This window comes from Maniola jurtina, chromosome 5 (genome assembly GCF_905333055.1).
Source record: "Maniola jurtina chromosome 5, ilManJurt1.1, whole genome shotgun sequence".
Lineage (NCBI taxonomy): Eukaryota > Metazoa > Arthropoda > Insecta > Lepidoptera > Nymphalidae > Maniola > Maniola jurtina.
The window spans coordinates 2,602,344-2,625,482 of record NC_060033.1 but is presented as its reverse complement, the minus strand read 5'-3'; the positions used below and the strand labels follow the sequence as shown (position 1 = coordinate 2,625,482).

Genomic DNA, 23,139 nt, shown 5'->3' with positions numbered 1-23,139 from the left:
CCATATTTTGCACTATACTCACACTTTGTATGTTCACACTTTATTAAGATCAGACAAGTAATTTCCGAAATTTATCGAGGTGTTAACATCAAGAAGAACATCTGCAAGTTATTCCAATCATTTTTGTACCATTTGGTGGCGAGTACGTATTAAAGAATGTCGTGCAAGTGTGTCTAACTTTGTAAAACAAGTATACTCGGGCTACTTTGAGAACCCATTAGCAGCTAACAGCAAGGCCTGGACTCCAAATTTTTATATGTGGAAGCTGTATTTCCTCATTGCGTTTATGAGCAAATAAGAATAGACCCTACTTTTACTAAAAAAAGTATTATAATTTGGCGCGAACCATCTAAACACCATGATGATTATTATTTCTGCATTGTGAATATAACCAGAAGAAACAGCAAAAAAAATGTTCCAAGCGACTCTATTGTAACTTGCAGTCTACAATTAGAACGATTCTGACTTCTGGTGATAAATCTGTACCTCAGCCCCAACCCAGTACCTCCAATCTACTTCAAGAACTTTCAGAAGGTAGTGACGATGTAGTGACTTTTACATCTCAACTTAGACTATTCAATCAAAATGATTTGGACCACTTAATGAGAGATCTTAGATTGTCTAAAAAGCATCAGAACATGTGGCTTCTCGGCTCAAAGGAACAAATCTGATAACATGTGTTACGGTATATTGTTCTCACTACTCTCAAAACATTCAGCAGCTGATGTTGCACTTCCAGCGACTTGGGTGCAACATGGGCATTAAGTTTTTCTCTATTATACAGAAAGGGCTCTATTATACATTCTAAAACAGGTTTTATTTATTATTATTATGTAAAATAGTTTTTGATTTATCGCGCAAAATGTAGAAAAAAATATACAATAAGTCAAAAACTGTGAAAATCTGACAATTTTTTTTGAATTCCAAGCCGAAAATATATTTAAGAATTTATTTATTAATAGGAATCGAGAGTTTATGCACTAGATAGAGTTCATTCATTCACTGAAATTCCCAGTTCATTTACTGGCAATTTATCCTTTTGTTAAATAAAATAAGTTATAATAATTAATACCACGCATTTTATTTGATTTTTTGATATTTAAATAATTTAAGAGTGGATACCTACTGTGTACAGACACACAAAATATAAAAATTATATATAGAACGATTCTCATATACCTTAATTTTAGGTCAATGTCAGGGTAGTCCTTATTCGTTCATTTACTGGATCTTTTACCCTCCTACGTCAAAATACTAAAAGTCCGCGTAAATTTCGCAGATTGAAATGTCTGCTTGATTAATTGTCAATAGAGGGTCATGACATGTCAAAATTGCTAGTTTGAAGGTGAAATCGTCTATGTCATTCGCATTGGCTTTCCTCTTAAGAAAAAACACATTTGTTTAAAACAATGGCAAACCTGAACGCGTGCCAGTAAATAAATGAATCGGAACAGCAGTGCTGATATATATTAGCGTAGAAACAGGTATGTGTGTGTAAGCGAGAGCGAATGATTAACACCATTCTTTTCGATTAGTTTCTTTTATTGGCACGAGTTATATCTAACGTGAATTCACTCTAAAACTAGCATTTATAAACATTCTTAGTATGAAAAGGCTTATAATTTACACACAGGTGAATTCTGCGCGAGGCATCGAGACGCGGTGGAGGTGTTCAAAGAGTGCTGTGCAAGGGAACCGAAATTATCACGATTTATACGAAAGTGCCAACAAAACCCACTTCTTAGGAAAAAGGTAAGACACCCATTTTTTTTCAGGAGTTTTTAAAGGATTATAAATCATTGACCACCCCGACAACCGCCGGACCGGGTGGGTCTGGCAACACCCTTACATGTATTTTCACGAGTGACCCCTATAGTGTGAAAATAGTGAGAATATTAAGTTAAAAAGACGTTTATATTTTAGGGCGTACCTGAATGCGTACTGTTCGTCGCACAAAGGCTAACCAAATACCCGCTACTATTGGAGCCATTACTCAAAACGGCAGGCGACGATGTCGGCGAGAGAGAATTGCTACAGAAAGCGCTTTGTGGAGTTAAGGTTAGTTACCCTCCTGATTTAATGCTTTAAAATGAAAGAAGTAGAGTTTCAAAGTAATCCTTAAGTTAATTTTAAATGAAAGTAATTAATATTTTGTTTTTGATTACTCATTTTGATATTTACGACGAAATATTTTGTATATTCATACTAACTTTTGCATACATCTTATATGAATAATAATCATTTATAGGAAATCCTAGTCGACGTAGATAACCAAGTGGCAGCTAAGGAGAGAGAAGACCGGAAGTTAGAGATATACCACCGTATAGACGCCAAATCGTTCGCCAACTTCAGAGGACGCAAGTTTAAGAAGAGTGACATATTGCAAGGCAATAGAAGTTTAAAGTGAGTGATTTATTTATTTACTTAACCAGTTGACCTGCCCCAGCTTTGTCCGGGTGGTCATACATATTACACAGATCAATATAAATGTGTTATGTACATAATATAAACCTTCTGCGCAAAATTACTGAGTAGTGAAAACCCCATATAGAATTGCATGGTGCCAATTTTTTTTAATCAAAATCGAACCTTACACATCGATCGATCGTTGTTAAAAGGGAAGGAATGAAAATGTATGTATTAAATCATCATTGTTAAAAGTCTACCTTTGTACGTTTTGCCTTACTACAGAACCCTAAAAAAAAGTATCCTCTTTGATATTTTCGACACTTGATATTTTATATCGATATATCAAAACATCATCCGAAAACATCAATGTATCAAAACAAAATATCGATATATCGATCCATTGATATATTTTCAACAAGCGTATATTTGCAGGTTCGAAGGCGTGTCGACGTTGATGCAGGGCCGCAGCAAGATGCAGACGCTACTAGTAATCGTTCTGACGGACGTGCTGTTCTTTCTGCACGATAACAACAACAAATACACCTTCTTCACGCCCGATAACAAGGTATGAATTATAAAGTACACCCTAACCCCTCCGTCCGCACACTGCCCGTGTGGCATGGGAAGAAGCGAGGAATGGAGGCAGAGACGTAGTTTAGCCGCGTTACTCGCTTGTTCCTAGTTATGCCCATCGCTCCCTATTTTGTCGGTAAGTATGCAGTAGCGCGCACGCTGCCACAGTTTCGACGTCCATCGTGTTGCAAAGGCAAGCGACCTTGTGCGGCGCGTCGCGATTAATCGCGCGAGTAGAGCAGTGTGTGGACGCCGCATAATGTTACTGAACAACGTTGTTATATGCCAAAAATCTTCTAAATAAATTATTCAATCACCATTGATCACCCCATCGCCGGTTCACTACTGAGAACGGGTCTCTTAGAATGAGAAGCATCTTCGATTTTAACAATTTGCGACATAATAATTTGACAAAGCAAACTAAACTCCTACAGCGCCCTCGTAATAGTCACAACAGCATTCTGATTGCAATTAGGGATAGGATAGACTGCCCAATAACTAAACATTGGGTAGCTGTCACCACCGGGCGACTAGAGTTGCCACGGTAGGCCACTTTACTTACCTTGTACTAACATTACTAACACTTACTAATTATAAGGAATTATTGTTACTAACACACTAACTTTGTATATGGACCTATGTATAGAAACATATGTGGGTCTGAAATAAAATCTTATTTATTTATTTTATTTAAATTTTTAGACGGGCGTAGTGTCACTATGGAAACTGTTAGTGCGAGAGAAGGCAGGCGCGGAAGGGCGAGGTCTGTACCTGATCTGCAACGGACCTCCTGAACCGGAGATGTTCGAACTGCGAGTACATCGCCCTAAGGACATCAGCGTGTGGATACACGCTATCAGGTATGTCAAGAATTTTCAAAATCTAAATCCACGCGGACAAAGTCGCGGGCATTAGTTATAGCTAATAAATATAATTTTAGTGGAGTCACCAGACAATCAAAAGCTAAATTGTATCGGAATGAAAAACATAAACATATTATTGTTGTAAAATTAATGTCTAAACGGTACAAAAGAACTATTTGGATATATTTCGGAGAATGTGCCCTGTAACTTTTTAACCTGCTTTCTCCTTCACCTGTATACCATCGTACCGCAAGGCATCGTCAAGGTCTGCACCCGTACGTAGTCGAAATTCCACGGATACGTACGAAGCGATTTGTCTCCTCATTTTTAATTCAAACCGCTAGGATATTGAAAAATTTTGCCTTCCATGTTAATATTGATACCTTCAATCCAAAAGTGAATAGGCATCTTCTAGGCAAGCGCGCTCCATCGTAGGCTGCATCATCACTTGCGAGCAGGTCTGATTGCTAAGTGCTAATCTAAAAATTAAAAAAAAATTATGTTGTCATTTTCAAGAGGTGCAGTACAAAGTTGTCCCGAGGAAGTGGAGGAGTCGGAGGCGGGCGCCGCCGCCACCGCGGAGGAGAGGCAGCGACAGCTGGAGGCGAGGCATGAGAATATAAGACTGATTACCGGTACCAACTGTTTTCAACCTTATTTCTTTGGTCTAGGATTTATTTTGCTGTATCAAAGTCTCTATATAAAACTGTCCAGTTCCAAGTATAGTTTGCGACAGTTTGACACATCTTATTTACATAGCATTATTTTTGCACAGACGAAACTCCGTGGTGGCATATCGAAGGTAGTTATTTGTAAATAGGTTCTCACACGCATGACAGCATGGTTTCCCATGTAATCTTACGATTTAATTTTCTATATAATGGTTATCCATTTGTGTTAATAATTCCGTAAACGCCTTATTTTGGCTTGTGGACTTAAACTGTCCTCCAATTGGATTTTACTTCTTCAAATGTGAGAAGGTACAAGGATATATTTCGCGACAGGTCGACATGACAATTGGGGTAGGGACGCCCTGTACACCCGCATAGCCCCCGTGCTAACCCGGTGCGGGATTCATACCTCGATTGCCATCTCAGCCTGCTTCGTACTACATATATGTTCACTTAACTCTACTTTTCAGCAAAATTTTCTCGATCTATTGTTTTCGGATCAAAACGGGCAGTTTTTCTTCAAGTCCACTAGCGACTATAACAACATCAATAACCCTTGCCATGAGAACTACTCTTATTACTCTTACTTATTCCCTTCGGCTCTGTTGTGAATTTTATGTTTAAATTATAAAATTTATTTTTCACAGCCTTCATTCAGTAATACTAGTTAAAACCCTAACTCAAATTCACCCTTAAATACCCATAAAAGCCTAAATTATTATTGTAAAAAGTTCGTAACTGTAATTTCTATGTTATACTTTGTATTAACTCCAAAAATTACTATAAAATAATCCTGAATGGGCTCACCAATGTTATTATCAAAAGTTTGCGTGCGCTGAAAACCGACAGTATTACTCTAGCGGAGAGGTCTAACTCTAAGAGGTTCTAAGAGGTCTAAGGTTGAGATCTATAGATCGCACTTTGACTTTTGCTTGGACTTAAGTTTCCATTAAAACGAGACAGATTTATGCCAGTGGTATAATGTATAATGGTCTCGTTTTAATAGTGTCTTAAGTCTCAGCAAAGTCAAAGTGCACTCTTTAGATCTCAGTCTAAGAAGGTGTAACCTTAAGATAGTAAGGTAGATCTCGTCGCATCAGCCATAATCCACAAAAGTATACCTTTAAATATTAATAAAAGCAAACGCCAGATTAAGGTCCGGATTTTTACCCGTGAAATACAACAAAACGTTAAATAATTAAATTTAGGTAAATCAGTAACTGTTTCTTTCTATTTGGTACCACTAGAGGCTTTAAGAGCAAAGGATCGTGAGCACGCGCAGCTTCTTGAAGAAAAAATGGCGCTGCATATGAAGATGGTCGGACACACCGGCTCGTCTACTTTGGATGTGCCAAACACAGGTAATTATAACTTTTCATTTTATATTCATTAGATTTTTATCAACTTGTAACTTTGCCCGCATCGACTTATATCGAAATCCACTTGCACTCCCTGGATGAACTTTTTTTTCATGTTTTTAATTATTTTGAAACACCACCTTTATTCACAAAGGATTAGGAGAAGAATTAGGATAGTTTTAATCAAAAATCATGTTCTATGAAGCTGTCAAAACACCATCCAGCTAAGCGAGTTGTTACGCTATCGTCCGCGTTCACTTTTCTCCTTTTACTTTCACCTTTCGGTCACTTAGGAACCCATGTATTATGTAGCTATATATGAAGCTGTACGAGTATGTGGCATTGTCAAAATGGATGTATGACGTTCCTTAGGCATGTCATCCATGTTCCCGGGCGGGCTGGTGTTCCCGGACTACGTGCGTCTAGCGGCGCCGTCGCCGGACACGCACGCACTTTGGCAGGAAGTCTGCAAAGTTGTCAAGGTAAACCCACGCCGATTTTCGATTGCGGTTCAGAATTTATGACACATAACTTCTCAACAGTTTGGGTTGGAGTTCAGATTATGTGTCACATTGCAAAAAAACTTTGCGATCCAGCTCAAAAATTATTTGTACGATTTCAGGAAAGTAGCATTTAATGTTAAACAGAGTAATTGTTTGAATTTTATTATTTAATTCTAATCGAGTTTCGAAATTATACAGTGCAGTCTTGAAGAATGTAGTGAAAAGATGCATGTGGTGCAAGCTACTAAATCTGGCGATGAAAAGTTCGCTCAACATTTGTACAAAAACTAGAGCTTCGTGGTTAGTGTAGAAATGTGGGCATCTCCATTTGAGCAGTTACAAAGTCAGAGATCACAATCGGAGTTCGAACATAGCTCCTAGCTTTAGAGAAGATTCTGAAATAAAGATGGTTCTGGCAGGATGCGCTAGAAGCGTCGAGTAGCGGCTGGGCGCAACTGGCGGGCGGCGCGGCGTTGGGGCGCAGCACTAGCTCCGCGGGGGAGCGGCACTCCGCCACCTACCAGAGCCCGGCCCTGCCGCGCCGAGCCGATACCTTCGCAGGCTTCGACGCACAACAACACCGAGGTAGGAGTCTGTTGGTTACTTCTTTTTGTTTTGGGTACTTGATTTGTCAAACGATTTCGAGGTATAACTTGGTCAAGCTAAGTTTGCACCTCACTGGAATGCGGCGCCTCTCCCACTTCCCCGCTAACCTTCCCGCGGTCGTCTTGTCGCGCCAGTAAGGTTCGCATACCTAAGCCGTCAGTGTGACGTAATCGATGCGAGGTGCAAACTTAGCTTGACCGAGTAGTACAGAACCTTAGTTGAAGTCTATAGAGCGCACTTTGACTTTGCTTAGACTTAAGTTCCAGTTGAAACAAGACAGATTTATGCCAGCTGTCTCGTTTGAACAGTGTTTTAAGCCTGAGCAAAGTCATATTGCGCTCTAAAGATCTCAGCCTAAGAAAGAATTTCCATTTTCAATGTCTTGCGTTGTTTTCTAATAGTATTGGTTTACGTTCTAGGCGTAACGGTTCGTATGTCTACGTCCGACACGCCGCCAGAAGCGCGCGAAGGTGATCCGCAGAGCGAGGCGGCGCGGGGACGAGACGAAGCGGACGCGGCGCTCAAACTGCAGCACGCGATATACACGTTGGCTTGTATCGTGTGGCAACAGCTCACTACTATACACAGGTGAGACTACATAAACTAGCAGATAAGATTCGCCCGTATGTACTCAGAGATATACACTCATGCACGCACGCACACACATGGCCGCACGTACACACTGCAAGACGAAGCGGCTCTAAAATTGGCAGCACAGCGTTGGCTTGTAATATTCGCACGCAAGCGTTAGGAAGCGTGTGTGCGCGTACACGCATAAACGCGCGCACGCGTGCATACAGGCATGCAGTGAGTCTCGTCCGAATATAGATCTATAATTACATAAGTTACGTCTAAAACTATTTTTTGTCCGTTTCGTGAAGCCTGATAATAGCCTGGTTTAGCTAGTGACGAACGTTCCAATTTCTTACAAATGACTTTGTCCACAGTCTAGAAGCGCAAGTGTGCGCGTGGAGGTCGGTAGGGGCGGGCGGGGCTGGAAGGGCACACGATGCGCAGTTAGAGGAGTTGAGGCACGCGCAAGCCAGATTGACTGCCGAGAGAGCCAACTGGGAAGCGCAGAGGGCTGCTGACAGAGATACACTTGAACATGGTGAGTTTCCTTAATATTGTAGTGGTTTAGTTCCAGCCCGCTGGATTACACAACCGATCCTCAACTTTTTCAACTACGGACTGTTCACTATAACATACACGCAATAAAAACCTGACGAAGCAATGCTGCCAACATGACGGCAAGGCGGTATGAAAGCCGACAACAACGTCTCGAAGGGCAAGCGCGTATAATTCAAACCGCTAGGATATGGAACTCTTCCGGCATCAGTTTTCCCCTCCAATTTTAATATGGGAACCTTCAAGTCAAGAGTGAATAGGTATTTTCTTGGCAAGCAAGATCCATCTTAGGCTGCATCATCACTTGCCAGCAAGTATTGCGCTAGAATATAAATTAAAAAATAAAATGTTTGCAGAGCGGAGGCAACTCCAAGTGGCTCGACAGGAACTCGAAGAACAACAAAAGGATGTGGAACAGCAAAGGGAGAGGTTATACCGACGGCTGGAGAGACTGCAACAACACGGTTAGGACATTAATAAAATTACTACTGTAAAACGACGATAAACGGCGATGACTATAGTTATTAACCGACTTTCAAAAAAGGAGGAGGTTCTCAATTCGTCAGTTTTTTTTTTTTTATGGTACCTATTGAAGTAAAGTGGAGTGGAGATAATTATGTTTAGCAGACCAATCAGAAGGATGATTTAATAAAATTGTTGCGTCTTCAATCAATAATCTAGTCGATCTACGAACACATCTCCGCTCCGCTTCTGTGAACATGCATCCTTACGATAGGGGTTGTGCCTCACATCCCTAGTGTATATCCCTCTTGCTTTTCTATACTATTTTTATGGATATTTTTGTGGTTGCCTTGTTCGAAATATTTAATTTATATATAATATTGTAGGTGGTTCACAAGAAGAGATAGCCAGTGTCGGTACACTGTCGCCGGATTCCAGCGTTAGCGATACGAATCGACGGAAAGAGCCCAAATGGAGAAGTGAGTTTTAAGATAACATAAGCCCACCATCGATTGATAAATGTTTTGAAATCGATCCATCAGATAGAGATGCGATGTAACAGTACGATACGATCATGTCGGCGGTTATCATAGTAAAGCCGAGATGTTGAAATATTTTTGAATAACTAGTACTAATCAATTAGTTGGCCCTAAAGGCCGGCCGCATATTATCATAATTTGTCGCTTACAAAAATTAGGAGGGCACTCTGCTCATACATCTTGGACTAGAACTGCAGACTGTCAGAAAGTTGCCGGATCGGACGTACGCTTCTGATGTTCGCAGAGTGAATGAGATAGAAAATTTTCTGACAGAAATGTTTCATAACTTGCAGTCGGCTTAATCACACTATTACACTAATATTATAAAGGCGAAAGTTTGTGTGTATGTTTGTTACTCATTCAAGCAAAAACTTCAGGACGGTTTTGGCTGAAATTTAGAATGGAGGTAGATTATACCCTGAATAAAGACATAGCCTACTTTTTATCCCAATAAAATCAAAAATTTCCCACGCGATTTTAAAAACCTATACCCACGCGAACGAAGTCGCGGGCATCAAACAAATAGACTATATCATAGTTGAACATAGACTATAAAAATGAAAATGAAATAGATACAAATTAACATATATAAACATACATAATATGTGTACATTTACATACTATAACCCCTATACTTACCTTTTACATGCCATACACATAGGTACATAAAATACTAACTGTACTTACCCTGATGTGCCAAGCCATATCTAGTCTCTAATGATCCATGTTTTGTCCACGCAATCGGCGCACTCGACCGACTCGTTTACTTTATAATACATTTCTACCCACTTTGTTTTATATAATCGCAATGTTAAATGAATAAGTTACTTATCAATTTGTTTCATTCTTATGTAAGTGAATTTGTAAAATTCTTAGTGAGAATAAAGTTCTTTAACCATAACTCTAATGGTTGTAGATAACCGCGGCTCAACGGGCTCGGAGTCGTCCACAAGTGCTTGCAGCGTCAGAGGCGCGGCCTTACCGCCGCCGCAGCTCCTGTCTGCGCAGAACGAGACCAGAGCCACCGTTCGGGCACCCGCCATACAAGTAAGTCCATACAAAGATCGCGGTGCCGTGTACAAACCAAAGGGGTATGGGTTTAGTAAAAACTGCCATACCCCGTCCTGGTTAGCCTGCTTCCATCTTAGACTGCATCATTACTCACCACCACGTGAGATTGCAGTCGAGGGTTAACTTGTATAGAGTGTAAAAAAAACGTTTCACCAACGTCTATGTCTTGAAAGGTGAGATTCTGCGGAAGTCGAATTCATGATTCATCGGCAATAATCTCATTTTTAGGGTTCCCTATCTTAAGAGAAAAAAACCTCGAAAAAGACTCGTACGTGACTGGTTTTATTTAATAGGAAGATAAAACATTACGAAGGACTTCGTCTGTTGTGGCGTTTGCTGGCGCGCGTGTTGTGCCTTTTTGGAATGTTTTTTTGTTAGAAGTGGCCGGTTTTTGTGTTCTGCTGGTGTTTATTGGTGGTGGAACTGACTGGGAAGCGCTCCAAAGGGGCGCCGCGCGTATGTCGGTGGGCGCTGGCACAGACGAAGTCCATACTTATACATATAGTTTCCCTAACTTATAAATAACTACAATCTTGACATTGGCTAATCAGTGTAAAGCCAGACGAGAGAGAGAAAAAAAAACATTACGAATGATATTCACTGGTTTGTAGAAAGTGCGAATAAGTCATTTTGCTATATATAAAACAAACCACTAATGAATTATGTTCATTGAAATCTGTGTAACCAAATGTTCTATTTCGGTTTATTTCAGCAAATGGTGAAACAACAGTTACCACTGAAGCTGGCGAGTGGCAAGACTCAGCAGCAGGCGCCGCCTGGCTACCACCGTCTACACGAGTCGCCTTGCGAGGTACACCTTTAACCCAATAGTGCATTAGATAACAATATATTGCCCCTAATTCACTTGTACACAAATTCTGTTGGCTAGTTTTCTGATTGGTTTTGTACATTATTATTTACTAGATGATGCCCGCGTCTTCGTCCGCGAGGATATTGGGATTTTAAAAATCCCGTGGGAACTCTATGCTTTTCTGGGATAAAAATTTGCCTATCTCAATTTCCGGCTGCTTGCTATCCCGGAAATATAAGAGTTTCCACGAGATTTTTAAAAAACCTTAATCAATGTGGACAAAGACTCTGACATCCTTTTATGAGTTTTAAGCAATTAAGTGAGTTTCAAATAGAGTGAAAGCATAGGTGAAATATCTCGCTGTCTCCTTCATACGCCCGCATCTAATAGTGGTGAAAAAGTTGTAAAGTTGTCTTCTTCTTTTCTTGTTTTGTGGGTTTTTGTAGTGCCAGCCCAGCACAATACACTTCGCCAGTGTCGAGTAGCTTGAGGGAGGCCTATGTGCCTCCCTCAAGCTACTCGAGATTGGTCGGTAAAAATGTGCCAATTTTTGTCATAAAAATGATGGCACAAATTTTAATGTCAATTTGACTTAAGGATTTGTGTACAACTAAATTAGCATCATCGGCAGTACTAGCTTTTGGTGTGTGCGTAGATTTTTAATACATAGTTAACGTTAAGTGTATAAATTACATTAAAATCCCATGTAAGTACATTATAAATTCTATTCAAGTGAATATTGTCATTTAAACCATTATTTACCCAACATCTTTCTGTCATATGCCCTTATACAGTGCCTGCCAGGAAAGATTACACATCAAACTTTAAAAAGTGCTAATCTTTTAAAGACTTTGAAACCATCCAACCTATGTACTACAAACTGGATTCATCAGAAAGGCAATAATGCGAAGATGCTTTTTGTATATTTCATTATCGGAGTAGCACAAGCTGAGTATCGTAAATCTTTCCTGCCGGGTACGTACCTATTCCAACACCATCCTCACGTGTTTTAAAAAACTGTCTGAAACAGATTAAATGGTTGTTTTGCAGGATTCGGAGTATCCAAATGTATTTTAACGTCTAAATATGATTTTTTTATGTAAGTAAAGTCCAAGTATCGGTGTTTGTATATTGTTAATATTGCCTATACTTATTGGCTGAGATTGCGTTAGTGGAATATGAATTTATTGATCGCACTAGTGTCTAAACGTCGTATTAATCTAGACTATATCTAGTTTTCAATCATTTGAAAAGAGCAAATGCCGAGTTTTTTGCTGGCATACCGGTATTCCGAACCAGTGGTAAAAAATTATCTTGACGATCCAAAAGCACTTGTAAAAGTTTATTTGAATAAAAATTTGTTCTATTCTATTCTATAATGGTTCATCTGTGACCTTACTCTTTTTTAGTTATAAACAATAAAGTTAAAAAAAAATCTCAAGCATGCGCACACTAGTTCAAGCAGACAATACAACGGCTAAGTCTAAATTAATGTTCCTAAAGTAAAATTTGGGGCTTTTTATTTTAATATCAATTAACTTTTCACTACAAAATGAACACCTGTTAAACTGTAATCTGCTCTAATTTTAACTATAGTAGTAAAGCTTAAATATAGTAAAACTTTATTCTGCTTACTCTGCACTTACTATAAGGGCCGACGCAAACAGACTGGGTGGAGACGAGTCTTTTTGATAATCTCAACTTGGTTTTATGTAATTTGGCCTACTGTTGAAATTTATATACTTAAACAGAAAGTGCCTAGACAGTGCGCGCGCCGTCGCCATTATATCGAAGTAATTAAAGCTTGTTTGAGAAAAAGAAACGAAAAAAAAATGCAGCGCCTTGGCTCTACTGGTCAGCGCTCTACTCCATTCTGTCGGCGTGTGTTGCTCTTTATACTGGTGCACATCGTACATGCGTACAACGCACGTTCAAACGCTCTTTTGTAAAGAATTTCTATTGATTTGACATACGCGCATAAAACACGCTTAACTAGATTCTATTTATCTAGATTTCACCCTAGAAAGCTACATCATTGTAGTTTTTCTAGTGCGTGAGTGACATAGACTATATTTTATTTTCAAAAAAACCTAGAATAGAAAAATTTGCTGTAGTATCGACTAATTCTGACACATTAATTGATACTAGAGCTAATTTCTTGAACTGGACCCTTTCAAGTAAAGATTTTTATATAAACCTGTGAGGATGATACTGCCATTGTCGCAATTGAAAATGCCATAAGCCTACGTTGTCGTATTTGTTTAAAAAATGCGAAAAACCAATTTAAATTTGAACTTCGCGGGCAGGCTCGTCGCTTCCACCTTAAGCTCAACCCAAAAATTCAACGGTAAACTAAACGCTTCAGCTCGCAACAAATGTCAGACCTTTGATTTACCAATGACACTTCTGCCGTTGGTTCTTATTCTTATTCCACTAAGGTGTAATGTAATAATTGGCTGTAGAATGAGTAGTCAAATGTAAATATTGTGGCTTTTGGTGCTCCTCTACTTCAACACTGTCAATATTATATTGATAACACTTCGTATTTTATTCCACAACCATTTGGTCTGTTCGGCTTTTGGTGTAACAGCATGATCTTATTTATCGATTATTATCGAATAAACGATATCTAATCTATATTGTTTTTTTTTTGTTTCACTCCTTTTTGCTATGGATTGCACCAAGCGAAAAAATGTTTAGTGAAACCAATTGTCGCTAATAACAGAAGATTAAATTTTTTGATTGCATCCATCTAATAGTTTCTCTTATCACTGTCTTAACGGCGGTCTCTTCGTGCCTCGCTCCATACATACGAAGTTTTGTTCTCATTTGAATTAAACTAGATGTAATTTTGTAGACACGTTCTAGAAACTATTATCCATGTCAGTAATATTTTTACGGAAATCTAGCAGATTTCCGTAAAAATGACTAGTTTTAAAATTACACGGATTTAAAGATTTGTATTCAAATTCTTTGAACCGTGTAATTGAACACATACAAATACATTAGTTCCTAGAAAGTATCTAAATTTTTAAAGAATATTAGCCATTTTAATCATGACTAACATTCTCCTTTCCGCTCCAACTAAGCGTAAAGCTTGTGCTAGAAGTGGGTACGACAATAGTGCAACGGCCTACCCGTTGCACTATTGTCGTTTGAACCGCCGACTTGTCGGATTTCAGTCCGCTCCTATAACCGTTGAGCTATTGAAGCTTTTAAGTTTGATTGGTTGGTATCAAAATGAGAAGCAAACTACGTTTGTTTGGAGTGTTCTACGAATGAACGCCTCTTAACCTTTGGGAGAATCAAAGTAAGGTTATGTTAACAGACGCAAGGGCTAGTGATACACCACACCCGCACTGGCAGTTCACCCGCACCGCTGCCCTCGCACCAGCAGCAGCAGCTCAACAATAAAGCTACAAGGTAACATATAGTCAACTATTCAAATGCCAACTGGTGCTAACTTTACTCAATCAATCAATCAGCCTGTTTGCGTCCACTGCTGGACATAGGCCTTCCCGAGAGCGCGCCACCACACACAATCCTCCGCACGTATGAGCAGCCTCAGGAGATGTAGACCTTACAATGCCTTTCGTCTCAGTTAATCCGATGTTTTACCCGTGTTTTTTTATTTAAAACAGGACAAACACATACCCAAAGCTCCCGGACAAGTTCCGGGTGCGGTCGCCGGACACGCCGCTGGTGGCGCCATCGCCCGCGCCCGCGCCGCACGCGCCCGAAGAAGAGGTGATATACTTCTGACAGGCGCGCTCGCACAGCGACAACACGCGCTCCTGAGACTGCCGGATATCTTAAACCCCTCCTGCGATCAATAGTGTGATGTTCCCAGACAAGTTCCGAGTGCGATTGCCGGAAACTAGTGGCGCCGTTACACATACCTGAAGAGGATGTCATATGCTTGTGGCACATGCACTCGCCAAGCGCTCTGAGACTGCCGGATATCTTAAGGCTCTCTTCACATCAAAGTGTAAAGTGCGGTCGCGGCCTCGCAAACGCTTTTTGTATACAAAATCACTAATAGAATTCTCACTTTGTTATTAACTAGTGTTTTTCTGTCCACGTAGACGCATGATTGTTCTAAAAGTCTACACAACTGAGCCACACGCCAAAGCCACACTTGGCGATGACAAACCGAATTACTGCTTTCGTATGTCTTTGGTAACCTTAATATGGAGTGCAGTAGGATGGCAATGACGCAGCAGTGCTGTTTTTTCGGGACTATTTCATCGTACCTTAGTTAAACAGATGGATAATGTGTCATAACACCACCTCGTCGTGTCTATTGAATTAATTGATGAAAAACAACCACAACACACTTCAAGTTAAGTATACAAGCAAACGATTACATTAAAAATTCTTGGAGTGACCTGTTTTAAGGTAGTACATAGATATCGCTGGTCGTGCGCCACGTGTGGCTTTGGCATGTGGCCCGTTTGCGCCGAACCTAACAATCGCTGAACCCAATCTCCAGAAAATGTAAAGCATTATTAATAATCTAATTCGTTGACAAACCATTTTATTGAATGAAAATCGAAATTAACGCTGCGGGAGTCCTCTAGGGGTTCTATTCGAACTGACTTGACGCAATGTCATCAAAGTGAAAGTGAAATGAAATGACATTTATTTGCTGAATATGAGTAAATGTTATTATGTGATAATGATTAATCATACGACTACCGCGAAAGTAAAAAAAAAAAACGAAATATGAAGTGTCCCATATAAATTGGATATTAATTAGAACAAAAATTATTAAATTAATTAAAAGTGAACAAGTGAGTGAATATTGCTCTCGACTTAGAGCGGCGCACTCATCCGATCCGAATCCGTCAAAATATAAAAACCGGACTGAATTCGAATATTGCTTATTCACTAATCCGGTCTCTGATCTAAATGCAAGCTATTCAGTGCACATCTTTGACATATCTACGTCATATGTCCGATTTGAATCCGAGGCACATCCGAGATATTCTCACGGAGTACGGAGAAATATCGGATGACAAAAGTCGGATCAAGTGCTTAAGCTACCATACAAAATAACTTCTGTATGTTATGGTGTTATGCCATATCTACAAAAGATGTTGATTTCTCTGTTGAATCGCAGCTGAAAACCAGCATTTTGCCCATTTAGTATTATTCATTTCTTTATATTGTTTTAAAATTGTAACTATCTACTTATTAATTTATATATTTTTCAACTATGTACTATCATAACTATACAGTTCCTAAAATTAAAAATGCAGCTGCAATGTCATTATCTATGGTGTCATTAAAATAAATATTTGATGTCCTAGTCAGGTCAAAAAAAAAAATTAACTTGGAATAACGCAGGCAGCTATACTATTATTCATAAAAAAAACTAAACTTACGGCAGAAATTGAAAAAATTAATCTATCTGTAATCTATCAACGTACTCAGTTTAAGATGAATAATTACATTGCTAAGTAACTTTTTGACAGATTACAGATAGGATAGAACTTATAATAGGATATTTAAACAGTAAAAACAATTTTGATCTCGTTTTACTTTATTAAATACGGAAAAAAATATATATTTTGATATACAACGATATGGCCAGTCTAAATATGCGCGTCTGTTTGCTTAATTTAACTATGTAACTCAAAAAGAATGATTGAACATTCCACATGCCTATTATAAACTTCAACCAAATCCTTGGTGTCTGTATTTTAGGTTTTCTTATTTGAAGCGAATTAAAATATTTTGGAAATCTACTGTCAAGAATCATCACATATTATAAGTTTAAAATCAGAAGGTCTCCGATTCTCTGTTATTGAAATAATAAGTACGCACGGTTAATTTTCTGACGTTTTTGACACCCCTTGATACAAGAACTCAGTTTGACGTCACGATTAATAGCGTCGGGGTACACCTACAGTGTGGATAACAACTGAAACTCTGTTTTATTGCTTTAGCATACGGTTCAATTTGGTATAAATAAGTAAAGAAAACTAAACACGTCCGCGCGCTGCTTTGATTCGTGTTTTACCAATTTCAACCGTATGTCAAAATGAATAACGCTGAGTTTCATATGTTATCGAAGCCACCTTCAAAGCTTTCGATTTGATAATTAATAGCGAATAGGATCCTTTTGTTTTGATCTTAAGAATCAAATCGAATTTTAATTAATTTAGGACAATTTTAACCTATCTAGTATTAAATAAATTGTTATAATAATTAATGATTGAAGAAATTATTGTAAATAGCATCTCGTTACATGTATAATTGAAGTTTGACGTAGAGTAGGGGCTTTGAAACAAATGAAAATTATTCAAGCGTCGTATATAAAAAAAATTGGACGCTAACTTGGTACTAATGTCTATGGATATTAAGTCTTTTAGATAATATGGTATGATTATTAAAATAATTATTATTAGATTTGTGTCATAGTAATCATTAAATTGTGAAATGAAAATTCTTCCCATATTTATTTCTTAATATAAGATACCTACCCATTTTATTAATTGAAATTATTTTAATTACCTAATTCAGAATAATATTTAGTTCATTTCATTAATTTCAAATGCATAATGTATAAAACTAAAGATACAAACCTACTTTTAACTAAATAGTTGATAAAGGGTCTCAAGAAAATGTACGGTTATAATCGTTAAAGTACTAATCTATGATATCTACTAGTTAATATAAAGATGTTAATAATTAAAAACATATTAATTTTTTGACAGAAAATTATATTATTACATGTAAATGCAAAATATGTAATAGAATTTGCTACAAAAAATTTAGTGTGAATTTAATTCATGGCATTGAATTTATTATGAAAAGTATATAAAAAAATCAATATTTAAAACAATATATTATAACAGCCACATTTTATTATATCTAAAAGCACTCAGTTTTAAAGAAATAGTATCATTATAATTATTATATTTCTACCACACACAACTTTACACTTTTAAATACTTCGATTTTAACAAAAATATAAACACTATTTTCTTTTATATTTACACCTACAAATCAGATAGAAACAATTTGTATATAAGGTCGACCAAAAACAGATTTTAGAGATGCATATTATAAAAATACAAAATTATTTTTTAGTTTGGTTTTCTTTGAATATAATATTACGATTTTAGTGCTTGGTCAACTTGAAAAGATCGGTGTGATTAGGTGACCACTTTTTTAAATACTTATGACAAATAGTTGACAAAAGTATGACAATATGTCGGAGATTCAGCCTAGGAAAATTGGTCATATAATCGTATTGGTCGTTATTATAGATTACTGTTATATAATATGTAAATATGTTGAAATTTTATCACTTAAAGTATGTAATAGGATGTTATATTCGATAATCAAGTATTTAACTCTTATACTTACATCTGAGAGTGGCAATTGCATGTTTGTTATTAATTCTATCTTTGACGCGTATTTTTTCATAGTCTAAGTAGTTCTAATACATTCCTTAAGATATAATATGATTTGACCAATATTTTTAAAATTTAAGAATCTTACTAGTTTTATAGTATTTCTTACCGTTTCTTTTCGATATACGAAAAGATTGGAAATGATGGTAGATTACTTGAACTGTATACTGATTTCCGATGTTATAAGCGATTTGTTGTGTTCATTTGCGTACAGGATTATTCTCCTCATTCCAAAAAGAATCAATCTACTTTATAACATACAATTGCTAGTCTTATGCATTTATTCTAAGATTGTTTGCAGATATTCTGCTTAAATTAAACACTTTTAGGCTTACCGTTTAAGAAGCCAGGCCATAACAAAAAAAAATGTGAGAAGGATAGATTAATCCACTGTACTGTTCCGAGAAAGAGATGGCAATAAAGCAGTGTTGGCCGCGACAACAAAAAATAATTTCATGAAATGTATAAAAAATATATAGGTATAGAAAAACTAATGAGTAGTATGAGTGTGTTTCCAGCATTATTGTTGTCGGAATATCTGCAGACGGTTGTTGTTTATCTCACAAAGTATAATATTGTTGTTAACAAGAACTCATGAAGACTATTGTAAACTATTTTTCGTGCATTTACTGTAATCCTTTTTACTGTTTAGTCTATGAGAGCGGTGATATTTTGAACTATTGTCTCGTTTAAGACACCTTTCGTACTATGTATATATATTGATGTTGATGTTTGAATATATTATGTAAGATATCTATTCTATACGCTTTGTAAAGGTTAAAAAGTTGATTATGACTATATTGACCAACCAACTTTCTTTAAAGCAAAAAAAGGCAGGCAAAAATGCCGATCATAATGCAGACCTAAAACTGTCTACGACTATCAAGGGAACACAGAAGTAAAATACTCCGTCAAGTGCGAGTTGCACTCGGACACGAAGGGTTCCGTACCGTACAAGAAATAACGCTTTTTAAATTAATTTTGAATTTCATGGCGGCCATTTTGAAAATTTTATTATTTGTTGTTATACCGGCAATAGAAACACATTCTGGGAAAAAATCTCTCAGCCCGCTGACAGACGGAGGGACGGACAGCGGGTGGTTTAGTAATAGGGTCCCGTTGGCATTCGGCATTCGGGTACGGAACTTTAAAAAGCAGTAAAAAAACAGTTAGCAGGATCTATTAAGTTCTGCCTATTACCGTTTCGATGGGGTAATAATTTTAATAAGGAACTATTAACATAGGGAATATGGAATGATCGGGTGTTTTAGAGCGAGGACAAGTCTAAAAATTGTAGCTGAGTTTGTTAGAAGAGCGCGGTAGCTGCGCGAAAAAGTCGTAGAATTTCCGCACGTTATATTCTGCTCGCGGAATTCTGCTAGATTTGTCCGTAGCTCGTATAACATGAGAGATTTGAAAAGACTGGGAGAATTATTTAGCTATCGATGCCACTGCCAACGATCTATATTCTAGAGTTCTGAGTTCTCGTTCCGTAGAATTTTGAATGTGTAGAGAGAGACCCCAAGTCATCACAATAAAATGAGCATGGAATGCAGAACTTTAGACTTAGAATTAATAGAACGTGTAGAATCGACATCTCAAAGAAGTTATAGGCAATTGAAACGTAAATACTTCACGCAAACTCGCGGGCGCTTGCTAGTCTTAAATAAATATAGTGAAATTATTTAAATATTATAAAATTAAAATACTTACATATAAATTGCAATAATTATTCATCATCATTTCTCGCTATTTATTCATTAGAGAGAATTAATTTGGTGATGACAAAATTGAATTAATTTGGCATTAAGAGGGGTCTCTCCGTCACTCGCTCCATACAAACGTAGTTCCAATTTCATTTGAATATTAAGCAACCAAAGTCCATGAAATTTTGCAGACATATTCTAGAAACTAATATCTGTGTCTGTGGTGTTTTAGATTTTTCAAAAAATATTTAGTTAAAAAATTACAGGGGCTCAAAGATTTGTATGTAAATTTTTAAGACCGCGTAACTATGAAACCGAATATTTTAACAGAAATCTGGAAAACCACAGATATAGATATTAGTTTCTAAAATATGTCTGCATTTCATGGACTTTGGTTGCTTAATATTCAAATGAAATTGGAACTACGCTTGTATGGAGCGAGTGACGGAGAGACCCCTCTTAATTTTGCGTCGGCTGAATAACTGCAATAACGACTGCAAATAGCATGACAATAAAAAATAAATATTCTATTTTTCCGAAACATAACGTTTCAGAACAGATTATAAAATAAAAGAATTTAATATTTTACGCATATAAAAATTAGGCAAATACACCTTAATTAATTTAAGTTTTGCGGTCTGAAGTCTCATTATGAGTGACTATTTTCTTAAGGTGCTCACGGATCTGCCCGCGAAGTTCAAATTCAATTAGGTTTTTCGCAATTTGTAAATTAATATGACAAAGTAGGCTTATGGCATTCTAATTGCGACAATGGCAGTATCATCTTCACAGGATTACATAAAAATCTTTACTTGAAATCAGTTCAAGAAATTAGTCAAAATAATGAGTTTGACGTGAGTTACTCACAAATTAGTCGATACTATAACTAATTTCCTAAACTGGACCCTTTCAAGTAAAGATTTTTATATAAACCTGCGAGGATAATACTGCCATTGCCGCAATTAAAGTGCCATAAGCCTACTTTGTCGTATTAGTTTACAAATTGCGAAAAACCTAATTAAATTTGAATTTCGCGGGAAGACCCGTGTCATGCGCCTTGAAGAGTGTAAACTATAGGCAATTAATAATATACTTAATCAGATTTTAGTTCAATTTTGTGTTCGGCATAAAAGTGGCCAGAGATGTTGCATTTATTGTAATCGTTCCTTAGATTAAGGTGACAACTTCTACTCATTGGATATTTTTGCTATAAGACAAGTAAGCATAATATTGCATTTAGTTTAAGACCACATTGTACGTTGATTTAGCAATTTCCAATTTTATAATTAAATATAACAAAAAATTTATGTTTTTATTATATAAAGTTTTTTGTTAGATACGTGATTAATTAAAAAACATTAAGGTTTTTTTAAAACTGAGATGTAGTGATATGGGCTTTATATTTAACAAGACACGATAAACCGAAAATAATATATATTTTTATTTACATATTACATAATTGGAAATTTCTAAGTGGTCAGACTTTATAAAAGACCTTATTTGTCGCGACAGATTAAGCGAATCGTGGGTAGTCGTACAAACAAGATGTGCCAACTGAGGTTTCATTCTCACATGTTTGTATGTTTGTGATAAATGGATGCCCTATTCGACTATTTTTAACCAACTTCAAAAAGGAGGAGGTTCTCAATTCGTCGGAATCTTTTTTCTATAGACTATTAATTGGGACTCTATGCACTTCAGTAACAAAAATAACTACAACCTTTGAAAAGGGTCGACAATTGTCAAAATTCCATAAGAATCTAATTCTAATAAAAACCATTCCACCTAAAACCTTACGGCTGTCGCTGACCGCTTTTTGTCTTTTAGACCGATTTATGCGACTACGAGTTACGACCAATTTTAGACCATTATTTTTCGAGGAAAGTAGCTGTGGCCATTTTATCGCCGATTTTTTGTGGGACGTTAAAGTAGTAAATTATGTGCAGTTGTTTTAGCTAGAGATGGATCGTTTCACTAGTAGCATAACGTGAAACCTTTTCAGTATGTACCTACTACTTTTCAGTATGTCTACCTTACTTAAAGTAAAGCCTGTGAAACATCACGAAGTAAAATCACAAAATTTGGAAATTATTACATGTAATTCGGCTTTATTGCTTAAATTTCATTCGCGCACGTTCATTGACCCGAGCTAAGACGCTAAAGAGTTCACTTTCTGCGAAAAACTACCTGTGAAATATAGTCAAATTAATGTATTGCATCACTTTCCGTGAAAACCGCCTGTGAAATCACTGTGAAGAAAAATGACAATTTCACCAAATGAAAATGATTTAAAAGTAGCAAGCAATTCCCCATCTCTAGTTTTAGCAAACTTTTGTTGGACCTAATATTTAACAGACGTCTGCGATAGTGTTATATTTCCAAAGCATGTAAAACGGGCTTCATATTCAAATTCTAAAGTAATACAATAATGTTCACAAGGTCTCAATATTAGTCGATAAATGAATAAACACGCAAGAGTATCACAGTATTTTTGTCTTTGACAAGATGTAGGGTTACGTTAGTGATAATCTTGTACTTAATTAACTAGACCTTAAGTATTTAAGTTTCGTGGCAATATTTAAACGTTACTTTTTAGCTTTAACCTATCTTTATATTTATAATTTGTAATCATTGTTTGTGTCGTATTTACATTGGGACTTTGAGTACTGTTACTTGAAAAAAAGTGGGAGTCTCCAAAAAATTTTTGTTGCTATTGTATCGAGTGGGATGGCAAATGAAAGAGGAGAAAATTCTGAGTTCATAAATATAAATGTACTACAACATTAAAATATACCAAGCGACAGAAAAACAATTTACTATAATATTTCAGCGTTTATTAAGACAATCGCAGTCGGGTTTTAGTTTTCAACTTTTTTAAAGTATGATCCTACATTTATATAGTGGAGAAAAAGTGTAAGTGCAACATTTTTTTTAGAAAAGCCTCTTATTCCTGTCGGGATATGTCTTGTCATAGCCTTTATCAATCAATGCTCAAAGATTAATTTTATCGGTAAA

At 36.9% G+C, this 23,139-nt stretch overlaps 1 protein-coding gene and 1 long non-coding RNA gene across 2 annotated transcripts in view; one reads left to right on the top strand and one right to left on the bottom strand.

The window, feature by feature from the left end:
* Positions 1-19,896, top strand: part of LOC123865442 (rho guanine nucleotide exchange factor 18) — a 53,053-nt gene extending 33,157 nt beyond the window's left edge. The window contains exons 18-35 of the mRNA XM_045906465.1: positions 1,634-1,752; positions 1,924-2,058; positions 2,249-2,403; positions 2,842-2,974; positions 3,685-3,842; positions 4,362-4,480; positions 4,621-4,647; positions 5,764-5,877; positions 6,247-6,356; positions 6,797-6,962; positions 7,403-7,571; positions 7,931-8,094; positions 8,468-8,575; positions 8,960-9,052; positions 10,029-10,159; positions 10,896-10,994; positions 14,323-14,417; positions 14,636-19,896. Of these exons, the coding sequence (XP_045762421.1) occupies positions 1,634-1,752; positions 1,924-2,058; positions 2,249-2,403; positions 2,842-2,974; positions 3,685-3,842; positions 4,362-4,480; positions 4,621-4,647; positions 5,764-5,877; positions 6,247-6,356; positions 6,797-6,962; positions 7,403-7,571; positions 7,931-8,094; positions 8,468-8,575; positions 8,960-9,052; positions 10,029-10,159; positions 10,896-10,994; positions 14,323-14,417; positions 14,636-14,756 (2,216 nt within the window). The 3' untranslated portion in view covers positions 14,757-19,896. The remainder of the gene's footprint in view (positions 1-1,633; positions 1,753-1,923; positions 2,059-2,248; positions 2,404-2,841; positions 2,975-3,684; positions 3,843-4,361; positions 4,481-4,620; positions 4,648-5,763; positions 5,878-6,246; positions 6,357-6,796; positions 6,963-7,402; positions 7,572-7,930; positions 8,095-8,467; positions 8,576-8,959; positions 9,053-10,028; positions 10,160-10,895; positions 10,995-14,322; positions 14,418-14,635) is intronic.
* LOC123865500 lies at positions 1,488-10,919 on the bottom strand. The gene is made up of 3 exons (XR_006795983.1): positions 10,909-10,919; positions 6,666-6,670; positions 1,488-1,560 (listed from the first exon to the last, which is right to left on the bottom strand). It is a non-coding gene; the product is annotated as an uncharacterized LOC123865500 (long non-coding RNA).
* Positions 19,897-23,139: the final 3,243 nt, after the last annotated feature.